The sequence below is a fragment of the Ptychodera flava genome, chromosome 13, assembly GCF_041260155.1.
Source record: "Ptychodera flava strain L36383 chromosome 13, AS_Pfla_20210202, whole genome shotgun sequence".
NCBI classification, from domain to species: Eukaryota; Metazoa; Hemichordata; class Enteropneusta; family Ptychoderidae; genus Ptychodera; species Ptychodera flava.
In genome coordinates, this window is record NC_091940.1 from 30,666,090 (window position 1) to 30,692,632 (window position 26,543).

Genomic DNA, 26,543 nt, shown 5'->3' on the forward strand with positions numbered 1-26,543 from the left:
CACCGTCCGGGGGGACTTATAGGTTTGGTCATGTCCGTGCGTGCGTCCGTGCGTGCGTCCGTCCGTCCGTGCGTCCGTCCGTTCACGCAGATATCTCAGAGATGCAAGGAGCGATTTCATTCAAACTTGGTACAAGGATTACTTCATATGTCATACAGATGCACGTCGATTTGTTTTGTGATACGATCCAATATGGCCGCCAGGCGGCCATTTTATTACAATTTTTTCATGTACAGAGCCATAACTCAGACATGTTTCAACCGATTTTATTCAAAGTTGGTACAAGGACATTGATCAATGTCATAGATATGCATGTCGATTTGTTTTGTGATACGATCCAATATGGCCGCCAGGCGGCCATTTTATTACAATTTTTTCATGTACAGAGCCATAACTCAGACATGTTTCAACCGATTTTATTCAAAGTTGGTACAAGGACATTGACCAATGTCATAGATATGCACATTGATTTGTTTTGTGACACAATCCAATATGGCCGCCAGGCGGCCATTTTATTACAATTTTTTCATGTACAGAGCCATAACTCAGACATGTTTCAACCAATTTTATTCAAAGTTGGTACAAGGACATTGACCAATGTCATAGATATGCAAGTCTATTTGTTTTGTGATACGATCCAATATGGCTGCCTGGCGGCCATTTTATTACGATATTTTCATGTACAGAGCCATAACTCAGACATGTTTGAACCGATTTTATTCAAAGTTGTACAAGAACATTGACCAATGTCATAGATATGCATGTCAATTTGTTTTGTGATACGATCCAGTATGGCCGCCAGGCGGCCATTTTTTACAATTTTTCATGTACAAAGCCATAACTCAGACATGTTTCAACCAATTTTATTCAAAGTTGGTACAAGGACATTGACCAATGTCATAGATATGCACGTCGCTTTGTTTTGTGATACGATCCAATATGGCCACCAGGCGGCCATTTTATTACAAATTTTTCATGTATAGAGCCAAAACTCAGGCGTATCTCAACCGATTTTATTCCAAGTTGGTACAAGGACATTGACCTATGTCATACATATGTACTATTGTTTTGTGATACGATCCAAAATGGCCGCTAGGCAGCCATTTTATTACGATGTTTTCATGTACAGAGCCATAATACTCAGACATGTATCAAGCGAATTTATTCAAAGTTGGTACAAGGAGATTGACTACTGTCATACATATGCATGTCAATTTGTTATGTGATACGATCTAATATGGTTGTTACGATTTTTTCATGTACAGAGCCATAATACTCAGGCATATCTCAACCGATTTTATTCAAAGTTGGTACAAGGGCATTAACCTATGTCATACATATGTAGGTCTTCTTTGTATGTAGGTCATTCTTGGCCATTGAACGCTATCTGTATCAAAGTATTTTTATCACAGACCTAATTAATGAAGAGGACTCTATCCTCTCTGAGGACATGTAATCAAAGTACCCATTAACAAGTGGGGACTGTGTCATCAACCATGATTTTTTTTCAGTAAACTAAACGTTTGTAAAAACACATTCAGAGACACACAAGGCCTTATAAACATGTTCTCAGGAACAGACAAATCATCATTATGTGAATACTAGTAAGATATGCAAATTATTGCCAGCTAATTATTTTTAGAGTAAGTTGTTTGCATGGTTAAACTTTCATTTTGAATTATAATTAGGCCTATGGGTTCAATGATAATAATTTAGCTGAGAGAATATAAAACTCAAGTTGTCGTTTTGGTATATAAGCCTATAGCAGCCTTTTATCATCAGCGGGCTATTCTGGTTGTCGATATTTTATGCAACTTCTACAAGCGTGATAAAACGGTGTTAACTTCGAAGACTAAAAGCCTCTACTCTGTTCATCTATCCCGACGACCTCTAGCATTGTAATTCCCCAATGGCAGACGAAAGTAAACCATACTTCATTTGTAAATGCGTTATTTTATTTATGTATCTCATCTACATTCGTAGACAATTATTATCATTTTTCATATGCTCTTGTTGCAAATTTATAAAAATAACTTGGTCATTTTAGTTACAGAAATGGATAAGATATTTTGATTCGCAACCGCCCCCCCCCCCCCCCCGCCCCTAAAAAAAGAAAAGAAAATTTTGAAAAACAACGACAACAAGAAACTGCGTTTGGGTTGAAAATATTGCCGTAAGCTTAATTATAATGCTTCGATAAGAAAGAGGTAAATTTTATCTGTCGAAAGACTTTGCGAAAATTTAAGACGATGACGATCAAATACTAATAAACTGTAAAATGAGTCCCCGACCCCCAATTGGTAAATAAGAAAAGAATTGTGAAAATTTGACAGTCAATGCGTTTGCATTCTGCCTCTAAAGTTTCCGCCTGTTGCCCTCGGCCTGGTTGGCGGGAGGGGTGTTTGCAGACAGATTTGGTATGGCATTTGCGATCAGCTTTTATTTTTCCTCCTTATTTGTTCAGAATACATTAGCAATGAATCTTTCAACATTAAAGCAAAACTTGTCCTTAAAAACCCTGCTCGAGAGCAGGGGCAGGAAAAACTCTCCCGAGGGGTGCCCCGAAAATGACGTCATGGGATAATCGAACGGCACCGATGTTACCTCGGGTGACCCGAGGAGGGCGCCTCGATCGAGGCGGATGCGCCCAGACTAGACTACACTCTTGACTGCGCATAAAATATTGGCGGGCGCGGGTTAGGGTCATAGACAAATTAAATTCTCTCTACCATTTACGGGTATTCCAGTGCAGCTTTACATATAGTTTTGTAAACGGTGAGTACATAACTACATTTGATGCACTAGCTCACAACGGAGTTTAGAAAAAAATTGAAATAGCTCGGATCGCCAAGCAGAACCCCTGAGAACGAGAGCGCATTCCTGTCTCAGCTGTTTCTCATGTCGTCTGCTACACATACACATTCCGTTAAATAGCAAAATTAACGAAAATGACTCTTCTTCCGATTTTAGATTCAATCACTGTCGTCATATGTTACTAACGACATGGAAGAAAAGTGGAGGAACCCAACAGCCTTGTTCTTCGCTACGTTACCTGAGATGAAAGAATTATGTTTTGTAACGCTAGTTATCAGTCAAGACGTGTTACACAAGAACAAGGAAACAAGCGTGCACCAGTTGCAAGTCATCAAATGCAGGTAAGCTATTTTTCTTCATTTATAAGACTTTCGGGTTTTTTGCCAACATCCCTGATATTTAGGTACGTTCGTGAACTACAAGGTGAAGGGGGTGGGAAGCTAGCGTCAATCATGCAAACTTGTGCTGTATGAGAGCTGGCACGCTAGATTTCTTCGACAAAAAGCCACTCAGTGACTCATGATCAGGTGCCCCGATAACTTTTTTCTGCACACTATAGCTTCACTGAATGCAATTATACGTCATTCAAGGTGAACTTTTACCTATGGAATGTCAGTCAGATACAGTATGCAGAGATATATCACATATGAATTGGTATGACCAAAAAGTTATTTTGATAAAAAAAAGTAATTTGTGCTGTTCCGATAACTCGACCTACCCTATTTTTTACCTGCCGACCCTAAACTTTTTAGAGCTTCGTAAACACAGAAGTAAAAAACACGTAAAATCACGCTTTCGTTATCTGGCATTTGATTTTTGCTTGAAGGAGGACGTCTTTTATGTTTTTATTACAATAAAATATATTTATGATATATGTATGATGCGTTTTTTCTGGAAATGTTTAGGCCAATGTTTGATCGCTCTGAACCCCTGAAAAATGCATAAGCTTATTTAAAAATAAAAATATTTTGGAAAAAATACCTATCTACCTACCCTTTTTGTGAAAACCATGTTATCGGAACAGCACAATTTATTTATTTATTTATTTTGCTTAATCATGCCATGTATTCTATTTGTCAGGGAGCTGATATTCACAGAACAGAACATTATGGCAACACCTTCATTGGATGACACCACTAAGATCTTTGTAACAATGCATATGGGTGCATGGAAGTCAAAGGCGCTGCTGCCAAAATTTCAGAAGATGGGACTGCAAGTGAGCAAATATTGCCAACTTTTATCAAAACATGTGTTCAATGCATTCAGTCGTGTGACATTTTGTTGAGATTCATTAAGCTTGCTGCAAATTTGGTATAATCTGCTGTCACAAAGAGTATTTTTACTGTATGCTGTTTGTTATTGACAGCTACTCGAACAACATTATGCAAAAAAACCAAACTTTTTACAGTGGCTATGCCACCATATGATACGCAAATATTGAGAATTCTGAACTTGGTTTAGCAGCATGTATTTGGAAATATGAAGAAGCTATCCATCCATTCTGTGTAATAGTTCATCAGCCAAAGCAAAGAATTACAGTTTGGAATGACATAGAATGAATTATTTTACCTATATGCATTTTTCAAAAGAACTTCATTGACAGTTTATGATGCATGATGAAGAAAATACACCACTGCATGGTAACTACAATTTTATGTGATGTGACATGATATGATTTACATGTTAACAGTGTGCATGAATCACACTTCTAGTATAAAGTAATATACGAAATTAATCAACAAATATCACTTTTAAATACATCACTTTGTTCTAAATAACTGGATATTGAATCATACAAACTTATGTCCAGTGTTTTCCGAGTCTCTGACCCATGTATCCCCCCTTTTTAACAAGCTTATGATGAGGGAGCAGCTAAAATGTTGCTGCTTCATCGAAACCATAAACTTTAGGAACTACGGCAGGTAAAAACACTGCTATATATCAGATCTTGTATAGACAAAGTCAGGATTTGTCTGTCAATGTACCAGGCCCATATGTGTATACCTGTAATGTACAAAATGTCTGGAAGCCACTGGTTCCTGTTATATAATATTTGGGTATTTTATAGTAATATTTTGTTCATTTATTCACATCACACAGGTAGAGAAGGCAAGCAGGTTGTTTCCACACATATTCCAATCCTGCTTCGTCTACACCCTGACAGCCAAACTGGCCCCAGGCTGGAATAAAGTGGCAAACTTGTTTGTGCATGGCAGAGACTTTCTAACATCTTCTGACAAACTCAATGCAGTCAGTAAGTTAAGTTAAGTATGTAATTCCACCTTCATAGCAAAAACAGTATGTACACCTGCAAACGAGTCAACGTTAACATCACTTCAAATTTGTTGAACATGTTCTGAATGTTAAGGAGTTTGATAATATCATTTGTTAGCAAGGGCAAGATCTTGATTGTTGTCGGCCAATGGTTTGGTGCTCAATAAGTTACTTGACTGAAATATAAACATGTGTTTCTATTAATGTGCTTTCAGGAAATAGGATAGGTAGATCACAATCTTTTTTTATTTTTAATGTAGTGTGACCCATCAAAAACAGCAACGTTTGGGAAAAATGGCTTTCTTTTAAAAATGCCCAATAAAACTCGTATGATTTGTAGAATTTTTTATAGGCTAGGTCGGGCTATTGGCAACACATAAATTTCATTTTTCAAATATATAAATATTTCATATTTCAATCACCATTGTGAGCATCAGTTACCTATTGCTAGTAACAAGGTAATCAAAACTTCCATGCTTGTTTTTCTTCTTTCTTTTTTTTTGCAGAAATGAACATGAATGTCACAAATGAAGAAGTAACATTCGCATTGGAAGCAAGTTCCATCAAGTTGCCTGCCAATCAGGTGAGTGAGTTTTCAATATTGTCAGAAACTGATTGGCCGTTGACCCCAGTGTTTCCTGCCATGAGGTAGGAAGGTCAGGAAATATGTCTTACAATTCACACACATGGCTGTTGATCCTTCAATCGAAAGTGAAGAATAATGGAGAAATGTTGTAGGTAGCTGAAGGGACAATAGCCATTACCTTCACAACATTATTTTTTTTTCATTCCTGAAACTAATTTTTTACTCATTTTCCTAAAACTGTTTTAACCTTGCCAACACGATTAACAAATTGTGTACAGTATAGAATGCTATTGTTGACAAGTACCTTCTAGTTCAAATTAAAATCCAGTCATCAACAAGATCGGGCATTGCATATTTACAGGCTGTGTTGACAAGTTGAACGATAGACGTTTGGTGCTAGTAAAGTAAAAGAAACTTTATTTCACAAGCAGGACAAAAATAGTGGAAATTCAGAGACTACCAGTAAACTGTTAATAGAACTTTATAAACACCTGGGGTAGTAAGTAGACTTGTGTTTCATGGGTCAGTCACCATATTCTGAACTTTCATATTGTTGAATGGCTTCCAGATTCAAGACTTTGAAATATGTGCTCCAGTCTTGGAAAGATTCTACATGTCCAAATCTGCCGTAATCAATGAGTATTCTATAGAGAGCAAATGGTGTCATGTACTTCCCAGGTAAGGATGTTAGAAAGAACAGTATCATAAACAATTTAACAAGCCCACCCACTGTACAATAAATATTTACTAAATTCAAAAAACTTTACTGGACTTTGGTTGAATGCTGATGCATACTGTTTGAGATATTGCGTGAATGTTTTTTGGATTATGAGCTTGTTAATGTTGGAGAACTCAACTGTAACATTTCAAGCCCGTAACTGCACATGAATGCTGTTGAATGATCCAGCAGCTACATCTTTGATGCTGTAGGTCCAAGGTTTGATTACAAAATTAAAAAAAAAGTTTTCTGTTCAGTTGCTCAATAACGTTAACGGAATAATGAATAGCGATCCAAATGCCAGATGGTGGTGTAAACTTGCCAGATGGTGGTGTAAACTTGCTATGTTGTTGTCGTAAGTTTAACATTGTGATATATAATGATTGTCTTGTGACACGTAATAGGCAACGTTTTTGGTTTAGCATATGGAAATCCTGTGGCAGACCTCGTAGTGGACAAATTTATTTATGCTACAAAGCAGCGAAAAAGACATACAGGAATTCATGTAATCGAGCAATGAATAGCAAGATAAATGGCGTTTCTCGTTTGCTTAACTCACTGTATACTTGTCGTAGTTTAAGGAAATTTTGGAATTGCATTCGTAAGACAAAACATGATACATCTCAAAATAACGATGCCAGTATTAATATTACGAAGTTCTACGATCACTTCACCAGTAAATTTAGTATGACTAGTTGTACTAGTGAGGCTATGTCGACTGCCAAACTTAAGGTTCGAGATAAATGCACCAGCCTAATGGATGTTACCTTTTCTGACTTTGTTATGTCTGAATCTATGCTCGTTGCATACATAAAGAAGCTGAGATCTGGCTGTGCACCCGGAGCAGACGGTATAATGTCTGAACATTTGAAATATTCCATTAACTCTAAGGTTATTTATCATATGAGTGTAATGTATTCTATCTGTTTTAAATTTGGTATTGTTCCTTTGTCATTTACTAAAGGTTTACTTATCCCTTTGTTAAAGAAATCGACACTTGATCCTGCAGTACCAAAACATTATAGACCTTTGACCTTATCCTGTACATTTTCGAAAATTATTGAACTTTATATTCTCGATGTTTCCAATCGACATGAATTTAGTGATTTACAGTTTGGTTTTGTTACTGGTAGAGGAACTGCCACTGCTGCAGCCTTAGCAAATGATGTAATTTCATACTGTAACAAACGAGGATCGACAGTTTATACTTGCTCTCTAGATGCAGAGGGAGCCTTTGATGCTGTACCTCATGATGTTTTGTTTTATAAAGCGATGGATGTACTTCCTAATCATTGCTGGAAGATTTTAGTGTATTGGTATAGGCATTTAAGCGTACAAATTAAGTGGGGTTCTAGTTTGAGTGAACCAGTTATTGTGTCTGTAGGTACCCGTCAAGGAGGATTATCGTCTCCTTTTCTTTTCAATTTGTTTTATCAAGATTTAGTGGATGAATTGTCGTCATGTGTTGGAGGTATCAGGATTAATATTTGTCTTTTAATGTTTTTTGTTATGCTGACGACTTATTGTTAGCTAACCTTTCTGTTCCTGGTCTTCAAAATATGATCGAGATTGCAAACAAATATATTACAAATCATGGCTTGTGTTTCAATCCTAAAAAGACAAGCTGTGTTATTTTCGGTAAGTGTACACTCACACCACATCCATATTGGTTACTGAGTGGTGTAAGACTGGATGAATGCGAAAGTGTGAACTATTTAGGTGTTACACTTTCATCGTCTAATCCTAATGATCACATCAGAAATAGAATAAATGCATGTAGGAAAGCTTTTTATGGACTTCAAGGCGCTGGATTCAGTAATGGCCATATTGATTGTAATGTACTCGCTTATGTATGGAATGCTGCCATAAGACCAGTTTTATTGTATGGTATTAACTGTGTACACATGTCTAAATCATCAATTAATGAGGCCGAAAAAATCCAGTCAAAATTATAAAAGCTGGGTTTGGCATTCATAAATATTGTAGAAGTACTTCTTTCCTGAAGGCAATTAATGTTATGAAAATTGATACGTCTCTTGAAATCAGTTCTCTTGATTTGATAAAATCCATCTTCAGTAATAAATCTCGTGCACGTTGTTTTTACCTGCATCTTTTGAATATGCATTTATGTGGTAGATTGCATGGTCACACTGATTTAGTATCACGTGTTAATAGAATTTGTGTCAGAAATGGTATTTCACTTTTGCGGTATATTTTTGACAAGCGATATTCTCAATCGATCCTTAAAAATATGAAAACATGTTCAAAGCCAGATGGGCTGACTGACAGCATTCGCCAGTTGTTACTTGCAAAAGATTTACACAGTCGTCATCTTCTTAATATGTTATTAAGACCAGTTTAAACTTGGGATTTTTTTTGTCTTGTACCGAGTGTTTTCATTTAATACCTGATTTTTAAATTGTCATTGTATTAGTTTTTGTATTTCTCTTCTTTTGAAGGCTTTATAATAAAATAATAATAATAATAATAATAATTGTACTTCACCTGCCAGCAGACAGATGATATATTCAGCAATTGCTATACTAAATATCAATAACAAAAAAAATTACAGGTATAAACGTAGTTGTTGGAAAATTAGTCACAATCATGAACAAAGGGGGAAATGTCATCTCTTTTCTGAACGTTTGTGTTTAAGCATGAAGAAGGGGAAGTTGGTCAAGATCACTCACGACATCCCCCAATCCAGTCCATTTAAATCCTATAAAGACATCAGAAGACACTGGAAAAATACTGTGAGTATCAAACCCAATGCATTGAATATACACCAAGGTTTACAATGCTACATTCATCGTCCCCAACATGTTATTTTCACATGGAAAACCAGAGTTCAACTGATTGTGCTCAGAAGTATATCAATCTGTACACTGCATCTTTCCAGATGCTCTAATTTAATAAATTCAACCTGATAGTACATGTAGATATCACCAGATCATCATCAAAATGGATTGCTTTTCCTCTGTCTCCTTGATAAATTAGTATGGATACAGATTGCCAGAATTGGAAGACGGTGAGGTGTTCTTCAATATATACTTTCCAGGGATTGGACACACACTTTTCACGTATCCTTTTGTAGAAGTACTGTAGAATTTTGATGAAATATCATACCTCCTAAATTCCTCACAGTATTTCAAATGTTTGACTCTGAAAAATCTGTTGTTCAAAGGTGCTTTCTATACTTGAGAGAAAGGAGAGCCCTCAAACAATGGATTTTTCAGTCCACTCAAATGTGTAAATGGTAATTTGTGCCCTCCACATTATGTCAGGGGTGTGTGCCTGAAATAGCTCGTAACAGAGTTGCTTTCAGATGTGCTTACAAATGCAACAGATCTGTGCAGTGCAGATATTGACAAAGAACTAACACTTTTGGGGGGCATTTGTTTAATCAAAGTCCAAGTGAGGAATATGCATGTGGCTGTATGATAACCTAATTAAGACATATACAAATTCTGGTCAAAATGCAGTTGGGTGATATTTGAACTATAGTCTGTTAAACAATTCCTTAGAATAAATATGCTTCTGAAGATGTGGCCACTTTTAAGGTTTCCTTGAACTGTCATCAGATATCCTGAGTTTTGTGTACGGAAGAGAGATCTGATTGTTATACCAAGAGCAGATCCAGATCCAATCTTAGAGACGTTTGTTAATGACATTCAGAGCAAAATGCCACAGGTCTGTGGGATGCGTTTTTGCATGAGCAGGAGAGCCAAGTACAGTAAACCCTCTCTGTGTGAAGCCAGCAGTGAGGTGAGTCACACATGCATGTGTATATTTGTCCAAAACATTTAATGGCAACGGGGCAGATTCTCAAAGAAAGACAAAAAATACAGCCTCATGGTATACATGTATAGTACAATGTATCACTATGTACTAAAACAACAACCAGATCACGAGTAAGGATAGGTGATAAAAAAGCCATGTAGACATTTACAAAGTCTAACCAGAGTTCCCCCACCCACTGGTGGACTCTGGGACTCTGGTCTAACACTGTCTGTCTCAAAAGTTTGCTCAGTACATTGAGAATCTGCTGTGTATGCAGTGGACAGTATTTAACATAACTTTGGAAACAAATAAGATCTTTGATTAGACAAGGTGTTTATGTGCAATAAAATATAAATAAAATTTGCTGTGAGAGTTACAGAATGAAGTCAATTGCATTCACTTTAATTAATGAGAGCACACAAAATGAAATGTATCTACTATTTGTAGCATCAGGACTGTAGGTAACAACACAGCAAAACAAATGGCCCATATCTTCTTTGTATTTATTTTTTTCTTTCTATAAGGACACAGACTTAAATTCAGTGATGTTGACAGACAAACCACCTATCAGAAAACTGCCAGCAAGACGACACATTGAGAAGATTTACTCCAAAGCACCAGGCTGTCAATCAAAGCCAACGACACACCCAACAATAAGTCATCAAGCAAGCAATCTATTCAGAAATGCCGGTTTTCTAACTGCCAATTGCCAACAAAGCAGCCAGGAAACTGATAGCAATGCTGTGGTGGAAACTCCAAGTGCTGAGGATGCGTCAACCACTCAGCAGAAAATAATTCCCATTTTCAAGGCTCAGTGCGTCAGAACACCAAAAGTTCCTTCTAAAACCCTGCCTGTGTTCAAACAGATGAAAAGACCAATTCCCGCTCATCAAACCAGGCCAATTGAAAGCAAGATTTCAGATGTTTCATCATCAGTAGCGGCAACACTGACTAGTTCAGTCGGCCAGACCAAATTGTCTCCACCTGATTCATTCAGACAGACCTACGCCCACCAGTTTGCATCTACAACTAGTAAGATGCCTGCTCTAGTTGCTGTGCATGGAAGTACTATGGGCAGCAATTTCCTAGGGGATGGAGTAAGGCATATTCCACAGGAAACCACAACTGGGAAACGAAAGAAACAAGTCAGTAAAAACTGAGCACATTCATTGATGAAACCATTTACCTATGTTATTATTTACAATCTGTACTTGTGTTTTAGCCAACTCAACACAGTACTATTTCTTACAACCATTAATAATACCTACTTTTTGCATTCAGAATAAAAGGGATTTTCAGTGTTATTAAAATTTATTCAATGTGGGCATTAGAAGCGTGAGCTCAGAAAGTGTGTCTCAGGATATTGTCTTTGTAAGTGAAAAGAAACATCGATCATGCGGGATCTACATCTATGTGTTGTCTGTATTTCCATTTGAGTGTTTCAGTGTAACATATTTAGAGAAGTGTGATTAAATTTGTAAAGATACATTTATAATTTCTACTTTTTCATCAGGATGTTGGAGGAGATGATGTGGCAAAGAGACCAAAGAGTAAACCTAAGATTCAAGAAAATGTTGATATTGGTTTACTGGCAGTCAATGGACAGGTGAGATAATTTCTAAAATGGCATTTACAGACAAAATAGATAAAACACTATATGAAGTCTCAATATATAACTCATTTTACACATGGAATTTGAGCGTATTCCTTTCTCTCCCAGTCAATTAACGCATAACGGTCAGGTTAAATTTCTGCTGATGTGCGGCAGTTAGGAAGGTTGTATCTTATTGGTAGAATGTCATCATTTTCAGCAACTTAAGCAGTCTGAAACTAGGGCTATTCCCTACCTGATGAGCAGTTTGGAAATAATTCAATAGGAACAATGACTTTCAGTCGACCAATTGGAACTTTTGACAAGTAGGTATATTCAAGCTCATAAATTGGACAGATTTTCAACTAAATTCAAGGGCTAATGTACAACTTTGAGTTTCAGTCGACCAATTGGAACTTTTGACAAGTAGGTATATTCAAGCTCATAAATTGGACAGATTTTCAACTAAATTCAAGGGCTAATGTACAACTTGGACAGGTCATGCAGCAACTACAGAGTGAAGACAGTTCTAGCAATGCATCAAGTGATAACTGCCACTGAATGATTGAAAAAAAAATGTGGTCCAATTTTGTAATAACCTGATTTCTATTCATACTGACTTGGCTGAATTGGCTAAAACCTTCCACAAGTTGTACATTAGCCTTTGAATTTAGTTGAAAATCTGTCCAATTTATGAGCTTGAATATACCTACTTGTCAAAAGTTCCATTTGATCTGACGCATCATCTATGACAAAGAAAGATGACACTTTTGATGTAGATGATCTTTTTAGAACAAAATCATGTTGGCTATTGTAGGCAGTTTTGAATTTGAATTTGTAATATATTTTGAGATGCTATTAGCCCAAAACAGATTTTTTAAAAAATTCTTCATGGCAAGTACAAGATTAATTTAGGTTTTAGAATTTTTGTACCACCTGATTTCTATTCACACTGACTTTGATCAATTTCTCGAGCAGCTATCCAAGGTTAATACTGCTACACTCTCAAACTGGCTGAGGGAAAGACACATAGCGGTCAAGGCCAAGGACAAGAAAGGAGAGCTGATTGACAAGGTCATGCAGCAACTACAGATCAAGAGAACAGAAGAGTGAAGACAGTTCTAGCAATGCATCAAGTGATAACTGCCACTGAATGATTGAAAAAAAATTGTGTTCCAATTTTCTAATACCCAGCAGCCCCAGAATTCAAGTATTATCTAGTCCAACAGGCTGAAATTCTATTTTATTGAAGTACAGTACATTGTACTTGCTATTAGTATTATGAGAATTTCCCCGCTCACCATAATTCCCCAATGAAGAGATCCACAATCACAGTAGCTTTGGACCAACCCATAGTGGTGAATGGTTGAACCCTGACCTTATGGTAACCTTCGACATCATCTGGAGATTTTCATCTGAACAGGACACAAAGGGTTCAAGGATTACCATGTTTGTTTGTTTGGTAAATGTCAATACTGTATAGAAAAAAGTGTCTGCAGTTTTCATTGACAATAGACTTACATACAAGGAGTAACTGTAGGAATTTAGCTTTTATTTCCATCCAAAGCATTTATATACATGTACATGCCGTGCACTGCCCGCATGTTGTACACACATTACATGTAGACAGCTCTGAAGTATTGTACAAAACAAGGTCCCTCTATCACCGTGTACAAAAGAATATTGTAAACTATATCACTTTTTCCTAGATTTGTCTCAACACAACAGAGAAATTCATAATCTAATGGTTTACAACAAAAGAAACTCCTTTAGTATTCTTACTGGCACATTTCCAGTTTACCGTTTTTATTGCACTACAGAAAAATAGGTTTTACCGCACATTTCCAAAAAAGTATAAGATTAATTACACCCACATTTGTTATTCAAGCATTATCATGCATAATTCACAATTACTATACATCATTCGGGGTCAAGGTTGCATTGACCGTACAGATCAAAAGTAAACACTTTTTCAAATCAAATTAATGACTTAACAAATCAATAGTTTCTTCAACGAGCATTGGTTCTAGTTTTGAATGCTTTTAAAGAGCTCAACCTGACTACACAGCTGTTCGATAGAATACACGCTCTAATTTCAAAATTCAAGCAACATCATGTGAAGTTTAATTCTGGAGATATTTAATGTATTTGTATGTCCTGACATGTGCAATGGTATTATGTCTTCAGTGGTCTCTATGATCTGTATTCAGGTAGACCTACAGGGCAGTACACCCCTCCAAGCCAAGTCTGTGTGTCAATGTTTCAAGATGTGTTTGGTTTTAAAACAATTTTACAAGGATGGGCTGTCTCCTGGTAGCTCTGCATGCACTTTTAATCACACCAAGCTATGTACAACCAATGATTTTTTAGAGAAGGGCATTCTAATTCTCTTAGCCAGGTGATACTGTGCAAATTTTTAAACTTTAGAACTAAATGATTGAACACACTCTCTTTGTATTTCAAAAGCCACAAGTTTGGTTATTGCTTTCCGTAAATTCACATTCAGTCGGGGAAAAGAAACTTACACTGTAGCAGTCATTAAAAGGCTAGTCTCTTGTTTTGATGATTGTTATGTTATTTCGTCGAGTTGCTCAATATAATATATTTACTTGGTACAAAACCATTTTTAGGTATTTATTGTTAAAGTATAACATATTTAAATTTGGCTCCAAACTGCATTGCAAGGCAAACTTTCCATAGTTATAGATTGTTGTTGAAGGTTGTCAAATAAAAGTTCCCTGTGAAATCCCTTTGTTTTTGTAGAACTCATTCCCTCTGCAAAAGTAAATTGAATATAACAGTCACCTTAACTAATACTTTTCACACTTGTTCTTCAGTAAACTACAAACAATTGAACAGGAAAATGTTTCCGAACATGATGTCCTGCCAGTGACAGAAGAATTCTGACAGGGTATTTTCAAATCTATATGCTGTAGATATTTTTGATTCTCTCTGTAAATGAAGCAGGATTTGCCTACACCTGTTCCAACTTTTCTCTTCAGAAGTCATACTTCACATCTAACATGTTGATAACGCTGCCACATTCAGTTGTACTTCAATTTCATATTCTGAAGTTGGCTATCTCTGTTAGCCTTCATCATGTACATTTTGCCCATAGCTTGATGCACACTGTGGTAAGTATGCATGGAGTAAAGCTGTCTTCAGGATTCTATGGGCCAGTAGAATATACGTTATGTTTGTTGGTTATATCTGTCAGATCTGAAATCAAGCAAAGTTAGGTACCTGCGTGTTTACACAGGACATACGTTTTCTGGATTTTTTCTCATTATTTTCCTCTGCTGAATTCAAATAAAGAAACTTGGTTCACAAAAGCTTAGAAACATCTTAATGTATTTCAGTGGGATATGGGAGTATTTTAACATACTTGTGACATTCTTTGTTGTAAGTCTGACATGATCTGAAAATGGAAAATGTAAAACGCTATACACTTCTCATGCGTTAATATGGTAAAGTCAGTTGGTTGAAACATTACAAGCACAGAAGTACATAAATATGAAATATGTGTAATATGATCAGAGGTATATTATTCTGACCTATTGATAAAAATTGACTCTCATAGAATTGGGCTCTTCGGGTCATATATTGTGGACAGTAGGAACCCGCGCAAATTTCCCCGTCAAATCTGGATACATGTAAGAGAAATTGTAGAATGGGATAACGAATGCACCATTGGAGATACCGGTTAAATATTAATGACTCTTGGTATGACTGAAAAAAAATACATAACTCAAGCTCTGTCAAGAATGATATTTTTTTACATGAAAACATTGCAAGGAGAGTTTGACACCTTTCATGTACGTCGCATACTGAATATGACACTCAGTACTCATAAAGTAAACTCATGGCCTCCGCTGCTTTGATCCTGACTTCAGATGACTGGTCTTTCAGTAATAATATCAGAGCTGTAAAGTATAGAAAAGAAATATTATCATTTCTATGGCATATTCTTAAGATGTTTATCCGACAGATGAAATTTAATATTTGAACAACTCACATTTCAAAGGGAAGAATGTTTATGAGGTTGAGACTACATGTGAACACAGGCCGTATACTTCAGGAAAAACAATGATGTTTGCATGGCAAAGTGATTCCGTTGGACAGCCTATATGAGAAGAGTACATTGGGGCCATGGTAAACCTGTGATATGTACCAGTTCTCCGGAAAATTTAACAATTATACAGCTTCTATGCCAAGAAAGGCAGATGTTCACAATATGTCTTTTTTAATATATCAAGTGACAAAGCAGTGATAGAGCTCTGCTGTGATATTTGACACAACACAGATGAGAAATGTTTGTGAAGAATAAATATCATCTATCGTCTAAGCAGTTCCTGAGCTTTTTTCAGGTGATTTTCTATAAATCAAAGAAGATGAAATGCAGAGCCAAAAAGCACTACTGATTTCGGTGTTGAAAATATTTTGAAAAGTACTTCTTGTACGAAGAGCAAACCTACCTCCACAGACATGTTCTTTTGAGATGAGACCTCGTTGGTTTTCCGGCAGATTTCCCAGTAAGAAGCCAGCCAGCATGGATGCATTGCCTCTGATATCTGGCCACTGACTCTTGAAAAATCCAACATTTCCCATCACATAGAAGTTAACCTTGTCTGGAAAGTCAGCAATCTATACATTGAGAAATTGAGGTGGGATCACTTAAGGTTGAAAGCGCCTTTGGGTTAGATAATTCAAAGTCAAATTTTAAAATTATTTTCTGAACTGTCACTTGTGTAGACTTGTTTTGAAACTTGTGGAAGTACCGGTATATCAAGTTTTCAGAGTCTTGTTTTCCTGAAAATCAAAAATTTAATATTCACCACTTACACTTACAAAGAGATATAGCACCGTTTTTTACATTTAAGAAAGTTTTAGGTAATTTGTTTCTCTGCGACTCAAATTTGAACAGTGACCCATGATTTTTATTCTTTATTATGTAAGAGAATAAGCTTCCTTCAGGACAGTTTGAGTAAAAGGTAAAATTCATTTGTATAGCCCATGCTTGCAAGATCACATTATACTTCTACTGGTACCCTATTTCCCTGTGCTGAGGTCCAACGTCACCATATCAAACAATGGTGTTGGAACAAACCACGGTCATGGTAGGGGTAAGTTTGGGTAATTTCATCAGCATTACTGGTGAACTGGATGAAGAGTTCATGGTAGGGTACTCACTATGACTTTTGACAGATCATACATGAATTCACCGTAGATGAGAATGCCGTCTTCTCGTAGATGTTTCTGAAACATCTCGTTCATGCTCTCAGATCCCATCAGGGGTCCAAACTGACGCAGTGCAAACTTACAACTCTGGAAAAGAAGTGGAGTATGAAATTAGTGCATTATCAAAAGACATTACCACAAAGAAATGTTTATTACAAAGAAAGAGAAGCATTTCATTCAGAAAGCAATAGAAGTTATCCTTCAGAACTCAATAGCAGGGCCATGGATAAGATCAATGGCAATAGAAAAGAAGTTCATCAAGGCCTTTGATGAAACACCCTTTCTTTTGTTGTGACTTATCAATTTGTGGCCACATAGGATTTGCAATTTTGGAGCTGATGCAAAGACCCTACTTTCTAGTTTTATAATTGTTACCTAGTCAGGTAACAGTCCAAACATTAGTAGCTGTTTAAAAGCATGTTTGTATGCACATGTCTAAAAAATGTAAACAAAGATGGTGGTGTCGTCTGTTTCCCTTTGCCTTTGGCTTCTTGGAGAAAACTGTTTTGGGTAAGCAACAGGCCTTCCAGGTAACAAAATTACAATGTTACACTTATGGCCAGTTAATGATATAGCATGATAAGCAAGGCTGACTGTACAATGCTCACCGAGGTCTGATAAACACATACATGTGTGATGAAAAAAATTGTGTAAACTGTACTAACTTTTTTGACGTCACTGTCTTCGTCATTCAAGTGCAACAATAAACTGACAAAATTTGTGTGGATCTGTTCCAAGAAAGGCGCCTTGGATGGACCATTGCCAAACTGACTCAGATTACCAAATAGTGTAAATGCAGCTGCCCGTACGAGGCCCTGTCCTGTGAAATCAATGAAGAGAAACAAAAATCTTCATGTTATAGAAGTGTGAACACATAATATGCATTCTTGTTGTCTTGTCAGGTCAAACATGTACTTACATGTAATAAGTACAAGTATATAGACATACTTCAATGTGTGTCTTGGCTCAAAGCTGTGTCACCGAGAAAAATCCCACTTGATATTAGCAGACAGCCTGCCTAATCGATGGAAAACATTTTTTAAAACTTTTTAGCAGGATTAATGAAGACTAGGGCTGGGCCGCCACTGGACAATTTTACAAACTAACAGAGTCCTAGGGGGTCAAGTTGCATCAAAAATCTGTGTAAGATCCCCAAATAAAACACCATTGTTTTCATAATAAGGATTGGGCCCAGTGTTTTTCAGGTGTGGCAACTTCTTCAACTGCAAGTTTTTCACAGTAAAGCTTTGTTCTTTGAATGGTGAAAATGCACGCTTTTTTCATTTGTCTTCAAAAGACAACCATTACAAGCAAAGGTCAAAGGTTGGAAATCTCACCTTCTCAAAGCAGGGTCTGATTCTAAGTGTGATATTGATAAGTATGGCTCTGATGTTGTTCTCATCAATCTCAGCTAAGATCTTAGACAGCCCTGACATGGATTCTAAGGTGATGTCATCCTCTGGGTCTTCTTTGTCATCCATACCGGCCATCATCGCAGACAATACTGTTGTACAGAACTTCTGAACCTGTGGAGGAGGTAACGGACATGGTCATTTATGGGAAGTTCTGATATTGAGAGAGAGGTCGGTCAGAGGAGGTGGGGGCAGGGGGACAGCCCAACAATGGCTACATGGTCCAGTTTGGACACGGGCATTTGAAGTTCTTACTTTGGTTACCAGCTCATTGTTTAAGGGGCATGTTCCTCATCAGCTTCATCACTAAAAACTTGATTTACTGAAAACAACTTTTAAAGGAAAACAAGGGACAATCATCATGTGATTAGTCAATATGAATGAGTATGTATACAAGAACCAGAGATGGACGACTGCCACTTTAAGGGTGGAATCCAATAGTTGTGAAGCAATGAGAAACCAGATAAAAACCTTCAAAATCAGCCTCATGTTTGCATGCCACCCTTGACATTACAGAGGTCAAACATACTTATTGAAATCACGGGGAGTTGGTCCAAACAAAGTAGATAAACAGGTTGAGGGAACTTGGTTATGCTATTAAGGTACTGCATTTAGTATTTCGTCCACTGGATTAGTAAATCTATTGACTATCAGAGGTAGAGCGAAATCTGTCATCTTGAAAATATCTCATACTGCAAGGTAATATCAAGTTAAACATGACAAGGCCCATTCAGGCCCGACTTTCTGGGAACTTACCAGAACCACCTCTATACACAAAGGTTCATATCTGAAAAGGAATAAGATTTTTACTACAAAATACCATTAATCGGGTAACTTATTCATGTAAAACATTGAAAGTAATGTGTTAATACCGAGGACAGATTCGGATTCACACTTCACAATGTATTATTGAATTACCTGCTCAGCACCAACACTAGCGATGTTTCCCAGCCCTCGTATACACAGCATTCTGACCACCATAGAGGAATCAACAAGCCTTCCAAGTAAGTTGTTCATCAGCATCTCAACCAATGAAATATCACCGCCACATCTCTGGTTTATGAGCTGTGTGTGTGTAGAAACAAAAAGGAAAATAAAGCTGAACATAATGTTGCCAAAAGAATGAAATTCTACATTAACGATGATGACAAAGCATATTGTGAATCAAGTGTACCTGGCATTGTTCAATAACCTAACTTCCGATATGCATTTAGACGAAACAAAGTTGCATATCGGTTATACAGATACATGTGAAATTTTTCAATCCTGGTAGAATATACCTCTAGGACAGATATTTGGACTCAAATTTTCACAATTTTTTTCTTGTCTACCACTAATATGAGGTGCTCATTTTGAAGCTATCGGATGGAGCAAGTGACTTCTACACCGTCTTAGTTGGAAAAATATAAAATTTAATTTTTCCCCATACAGTTAGCACATGGTTGGTGGCCACTTTGAATTTCAAATATCTGTGAACACTGGGTAATGATGACCCCAATGATTGTCAATGAGTAAAAGAATAGTTGAAAGTTTTGTAAGGAAAATTTGAGCAAATGATTGAGTCTTTCGGTTTTAAGGAGTGAACTACCTTAAATAATACGCTGAAATCTGATTGTGTCAATGACATCGACTGATTCAAGGAGTTTAGTACTAACCTCAGCAAAGAAAGAGCCGGCTACAATTCTCTGTGGATCATATAGACTGCATAGAAATGATGTCAGACAGGACACTATCCTGGGTACATTCTCTGCATGGTGCTCTGCAATGCCTCTGAAAAATACAAAAAATAAATTTGACAATCATTTAGATGTAAAACTTTGGGGTTCATTGGCTTTGAAGTAGCATGCTAGGGCCAGCAAGGCCCTTTCACCACCATGTCCATGGTTTGGCCAAACCATCGTTATCAATGGTGAGTGTGGGCCTCTTTACAGAGACTACAGGGTGAACAGATTAAGGCATGTATGTATGAGCAGAGCCAGTGAATACTCTTCGCTTCTTTACTGCAAGCAATTTGAAGACTGACTCATACACGTGACAGACAGACAGACTGTTTACACATACCAGTAATCTCATGGAAAATAATTATCAGCTCATGAATAATGAAGCCAGTTCATCATGTCACATTTACTGAAGACGCAGTTTTACTGTAAATGGTTAAATTGAGAGGCTTTGCGGACTGATTCTTAAGTATAATCCAGTCCAAACTATTTTCATTAAACTATTTTCACTTTTCATTTTGCTTGGCACACCTGCAGAGCCTTTGGTTACATATCCTTTTGAATTCACAGTAGAAATGTTTGTATGATGGTACTTCTCAGGCACTGGTCATATGTAGTTCAGTCCTTTTTAGTTTGCAGATTTTTTAGTTTGCAGATTAGTCTGCAGATGTCTTGTACTTTCTTTACCAGTATATAGAAAACCATAATTATTCAACAGAAGAGGCCCAAAACGCAACGCACAAAGTGCAAAGGGGTACATTGTGCATACCTGGCCATTACAGTGATACCTTCTTGGTATTTGTTTTCATCTTCCAAGGTCACCCAGACGTTCTCTTTGTCCAGAAATGCCAACAGATCTTCTGATTTCATTCTAGTGAAGAGTTGTCGCAGTGCATCACCTGCCGACCTGCAAGGTGTGTAAAGAAAGGGTCAACACATTTGCAGTTAGATCTTGTTGAGCCAACATTTCGGTCAATAAAAAATCCATGCTCTTCAATCCAACTTTTCTGCAGGGCACTGTATGCTGTGAACACTGCCTGCACTGGAACAATGGTCCTTCACAGAGATTTAGTCAAGTTTTACCATATATTGGAGAGAGAGAAATTATAACTGAAAGAAATGACTGCAAGATTAGCTGAAATTTGGAATTTAAAATGTGTTCTAACTTGCAATTCTGGCAGGGAGGTCAGTAAACTCTAAAATGCAACATAGGTAACACAGCACATTTACCTGGCAGGATTAATATTGACATGAACTCTGATAGAGGGCGCTTTCTTCTCTTTTCCCGGCCTTGTTTCTTTTTTCTCAACGGGTTTTGGCTTGGGTGCTTTGGTTCCAGCCATGGAACCAGCATACACCAGCAATGCGGAGAACAGTCTGTGAAAGTTTGCACGCACGGTCTCTTCTGTTTCTTCCACTTTGAAAATCTCTGACAACGCACTGACAGCCTATAGGACACAGCAAAATTCGACACAAAATACAAGGGATTTTGCATTAATGCAGAACAGTGGATCCATATTGAACAATCTTCAAATCAAGGAAATCCTAGGGTGGCGTAGCTATGTTTAATAACACACAGTCCCTCTATCCACCGGTCTGGAAACGTGGCTGGTTTCTTTGTGACACTCCGTGATATGAACAAACACAAGATTCACACCTTACACAAAGGACACTGACAATGTTCAACTGGCCGTTATATCGATGTCGCTACCCCACGGTCCTATGACAGCCGCAATGTGATCGTTCAAAAAAATGACATTTGTGGGTTGTTATTTTCAGAATATCACAAAACATTACAACTTGTTTTCTTTAGAAACACTAAACAATTTATTTTTTCATTAAATGGGTAACGTTGCCCCTCTAGAAAAAGCTTGAAAGGGACCACACATTATGGTTGCATTATGATCACGATCGAAAAACAAAATGGCCACGGACTGTTCGCAAGTGTCATGGACTATTGCCCGAAATCAAGAAGACAGGCAAAATCAGCTGAATATTAACATCGACAGCTGAGTAGTTCATTACCAAACTTGTTATTGTGTTGACATGATAGCATTTTGTAAAAGGTATTTCCTGTGCCTGAGCGCGAGCGTACGTATCGAGAGTTCGCCATATGCCATATTGACGCTACATGGGAAAATATGCGAATAAAATCTACGTGCATTTCTGCAGTTGTCGTTCCTATTCTGCTCAGTTAACAGACATAATTTCACAGAATATTACACAGAAAACATATTTAGATCATATTTGGAGGCACTGACTACTAGCATTGCAAGAGAAATGGACAACAAATTTTCCGGTGTGTTTCCAGCCGTGCCTGAGCGATCGTACGTATCGAGAGTTCGCCATATTGACGCTGCATGGGAAAATGTACGACCACACAACTAAAATCTACATGCATTTCTGCAGTTGTCTTTCCTATTCTGTTCTGTTAACAGACATGATTTCACAGAATATTACACAGAAAACATATTTAGATCATATTTGGAGACACTGACTACTAGCATTGCAAGAGAAAGGGACCACAATTGAAATTTTCCGGTGTGATTCCAGCCGTTGCTTGTGCTACGTACGTCAACACACTCGCAACGGTCAACCCCAGAAATTATCGCACACTATCATCATTTACGATCGGATAAGGATCACGAAAAACACACACCGGTTTCAGGATATGATAATTTCTGTCTTCGTGTCGTAGATAGACGCAGAGAACACTTAATAGAGCCAAAAACAGCGAAAATTCGAGAAAAGCGTACGCACAATCGGGACTGTGGTATGCAGGACAAACCCAAGCTACGCATTATCACGTGACTGGCCCTCGTATCGCGGTTCGGCTGTGCGGTCTAGGTGATTGACACCTTTTACAATAGGCGTTTCCAGACCGGGGATAGAGGGACTGTGAATAACAGAAAGACCCCCTAGGTAAACCAGATTGTTTGCAAAAGGAAGGTTAGATTGGGCCCGATGTTTTCCTCAGTTGCACTGGAGATTTGACCCGCTTTTGGGTGGACAGATATCAAATTCTTGATATCAATGTACACATTTTAATCATAATGTTTAACAAAAGTGATTGGACATTTCTCTTACAATACGTGGTTTTGAATCCAGTCTGGAACCACTTTCACAATGTTTTATAAAACCCTGCTTCAACCAAACTTCCCCTTCAATAAAAGTTTTTCAAGAGAGGGTAATATTTTCAGTTCTATACAATACCGGTATATAGGACAACACACAGTCCATTTGCAGGTCAGAGATTACACAACAGCTACAGGTGTATTCATATATGTGCTTCTAAATACTCAGAAATTTTGCAAAATTCTTGAATAAGTTCTGTCATCTTTGCTCTCACTTTGCCAGATTTTAAATTTCTTGGGACTCAAAACTGCTGCCTTTTGAAACCAGCAAGACAAATCACAACTCTAAAAGTGAGACACTTACAGTCAATGGTAATGGAGTTGCTGATCTTGATATCACTTTCAGTCCTTTGTCGTCCATCTTCTCTTCAAATGGCAGACTCTGACTCAGAATGTCCAAGATTTGATCAAATGCGTTCACTGTCAGCTGTGCATCCTTGCAGATAATCTTCCAGCAGTCCACAATATGGCTGAAGTTTGAACAGAAATGCAGAAAGCTGTAAGGTGCATCTCAAGGTGAAGGTTGAAAGGTTAAATATATAAGTGCCATAATTTTTCCCTCCAAAATTTTAGTGCAAGATTTTAAAAACTTGTATGCATTTTTCTGTAATTTCTTTTACAGTTTTGGACTGAATTGACATGATTTCCTGTTGGCTACAGTTTTTGATCAAAATTAATGGAAAAAAATATGGAAAAAAATTGCCCGGGGTTTTATTTTATAAAGGCGACAGAACTGACTTTGGCATTAAAAGGATTAGCAACTTGCATATAGGGTTTTGCCTAGAATCGTAAAAAATTTTGGTCAGGGATCATTATTTTCAACCACATCTCACACAAATCATCAATCTCACATTTATTGTTGGCCAGTAGAAAACATTTCTTGAACCTTGGTTTGAGTTCAAAATCAAAATAAATCTGCTAACAGGGAACTGGGGTGAATAGGTAAAAGATTACAAATCCAATCTTTAAATCTTCTTGTCACAAGTTTCACAGCAAAATAATGAGTCTCGGAAACAAAATCTGGGATTAACTAAATTCCCTGCTGTGAGCTCTTCTCAGATTTTAAAAACAGTCATGACTCACGAACACTTCATCAAAGAGACATTCAACTTCACATACATTTTCACACATTTTTCAATACAAGTGTACACGCGCACTCATACATACACATCCACATAGTGATAATTTCTACAGATGGAATTACTTACTCATCAAAGGGCAGTGGATAGTTGAGTAAAGCGATCACCACAGACGGCAAATGATGCGCTGATAGGGTACGGATAGAACGCAGTGTACCGGTCCTGGTCTGCGGGTACTGAATTTTCATCAGCTTCTCGTGTAATTCATCTATGATTTCAGAAATCTGTCAAGAAAATGGATGGATCAGTATTATTCCAGATGTCACTGCAAAGGGTAGATTTATCAATATTCCAGGAAAGCATTGGAATGCAATGTAACAGTAAAAATCTGCTGAATGTCAATGCAGTCAACATATGGGTCTCCTGAAAGACTTTCATTCATTTGTTCGCAGAGATTGCAAAAAGTTTTGTCATTGATGTACGGGTAGGGTTGTGATCATAAGTGCAAGGTAACCTCAACCCTATTCACCACCATGGTTTTGGCCAAACCGATTCTAACCATTACCTGTTCACTGGAAATAGGTTGAACCTGGACTTTGAATGGACCCCGGTACAAACAAAACCATGTGCACAAACGCACACAGAATTACATGTATTTCCATAGGGATGTGGGTTTATTTATACCGTCATCCAGGTATGTAAGGGTAGCTCAAACCCCTAACTGGGACCGCCAACTGGGACTCCCAGTTGGCTTAAAATGCACTCTGGGACCGTCCCAGTTCACTTCTGGGACCGGTCCCAGTTCACTTCTGGGACCGGTCCCAGAAGTGAACTGGGACCGGTCCAGAGTGCATTTTGAGCCAACTGGGAGTCCCAGTTGGCGGTCCCAGTTGGGGGTTTGAGCTACCCTTACATACCTCCATCATCACATGATCTCTTGGGCGTACTACCGTCTGTAGAGCACACCATGGCCGTATTATTCCTAGGTAGAACCATGGAGGTGAATAGACGCTTTTCCCAACTCATTGCACAAAATGAAACTACCTGATCTTTTTTCAAAATAATCTGTTCAATATTAAAGCAGAGTTCTCTGAATCGGAACTTTGTAAGTCTCACTTAATTTCTACCAAACTTTTTTCATTGCAATATGATAATACATCGAAAGATGACAAGATACAACATGGAATGAAACCAGTGACGTTACTCACATCAGAATGAAATTCATGACCTCTAGACTTGAAGATACTGTTGAGGACTACGCAAGCACCACTGGAGCTATGTGAATGAAAGTCTAACAAACCATCAAACAGCAGGAGCAGGAAGTTCTTCAACTGCTCTGAGGGGATTTTCTTTGCTAGCACCTGTGGGTAACAAGTATATCATGATGAAGATACACAGCACCAGTGATTGGAAGATACAAACTAACAAGAGGAGGGCAAATTTGGGCATTTTGAAACATATGAATGACTTATTAATATTATCAAATATAGAATGTGTCTCAGGGACAGATATTTGGACTTTCAAACTTTAAAAAAAGCACTTTTTGATCTACCACTTATGAGGCTCATTGTGAAGCTCAAGGAATAAATAAAGTTGTCACCGCCTTATCTTTGTGAAATCAAAATTTTTCCCTGACAGAGTCAACACAGGGATGACTGTCTTCTATGACACTGCATAATTTACATCGTGGGTATTGCCCTTGTTTTGAAATTTATGGAAACGGGGAAAACTTCTAATGATGATAACACAGGCAAGTCCCCCCTCAAAGTTCTGCTGATTGTGAGACTGGAAACCATGGAAATATGCAAATCTGTACTCAGATCCACTGTTCAGATATCACACATCTGTTTTTATTCATAATGTATCACAAAAGAGTGTTTGAAGATGTCGTTACCTTGGAGAGATCACTGACAACACTGAAGAGGACGTTGGGATCCCCCTTGGCAACCCTCTCCTTCAGCACTGGTAAGGCATCCACCATTTGGTCCTTGTGATCTATGCTGTAACCTGCAAATCACAAAACATTTACAGTGTGAGTGAATTCAAAATTCTTCACCTGATATCTTCAGAGGTCAAGTCTACTGCCAGCAAATTTGCAGTACAGTTTTTCGCATGTGAAAAAGGGAAAAATCAACATGCCTTTGTCCGTCATGTCTGAACAGTGTAAGGGATACATTTGTCTGACAGCTCTAAGTTGAA

General features: G+C 37.6%; 2 protein-coding genes across 2 annotated transcripts in view; one reads left to right on the forward strand and one right to left on the reverse strand.

Annotated features, from left to right (window-relative positions):
• Positions 1 to 2,654: 2,654 nt before the first annotated feature.
• Positions 2,655 to 13,708, forward strand: LOC139148138 (uncharacterized protein C18orf63-like). The gene is made up of 12 exons (XM_070719448.1): positions 2,655 to 2,775; positions 2,971 to 3,155; positions 3,895 to 4,030; positions 4,915 to 5,068; positions 5,595 to 5,671; positions 6,243 to 6,352; positions 9,049 to 9,145; positions 9,390 to 9,472; positions 9,974 to 10,157; positions 10,697 to 11,317; positions 11,686 to 11,778; positions 12,742 to 13,708. Exons 2-12 carry the CDS (start codon positions 3,004 to 3,006, stop codon positions 12,874 to 12,876), a joined length of 1,842 nt encoding a protein of 613 aa, XP_070575549.1. The 5' UTR covers positions 2,655 to 2,775; positions 2,971 to 3,003; the 3' UTR covers positions 12,877 to 13,708.
• The window catches only part of LOC139148140 (maestro heat-like repeat-containing protein family member 1), a 50,768-nt gene continuing 37,756 nt past the window's right edge, over positions 13,532 to 26,543 (reverse strand). Inside the window, 13 exon segments of the mRNA XM_070719449.1 lie at positions 13,532 to 15,686; positions 16,239 to 16,407; positions 16,954 to 17,088; positions 17,667 to 17,816; positions 18,339 to 18,527; positions 19,332 to 19,478; positions 20,069 to 20,183; positions 20,901 to 21,038; positions 21,362 to 21,579; positions 23,570 to 23,735; positions 24,474 to 24,628; positions 25,553 to 25,705; positions 26,239 to 26,351. Coding sequence (XP_070575550.1) covers positions 15,604 to 15,686; positions 16,239 to 16,407; positions 16,954 to 17,088; positions 17,667 to 17,816; positions 18,339 to 18,527; positions 19,332 to 19,478; positions 20,069 to 20,183; positions 20,901 to 21,038; positions 21,362 to 21,579; positions 23,570 to 23,735; positions 24,474 to 24,628; positions 25,553 to 25,705; positions 26,239 to 26,351 — 1,931 coding nt within the window. The 3' untranslated portion in view covers positions 13,532 to 15,603.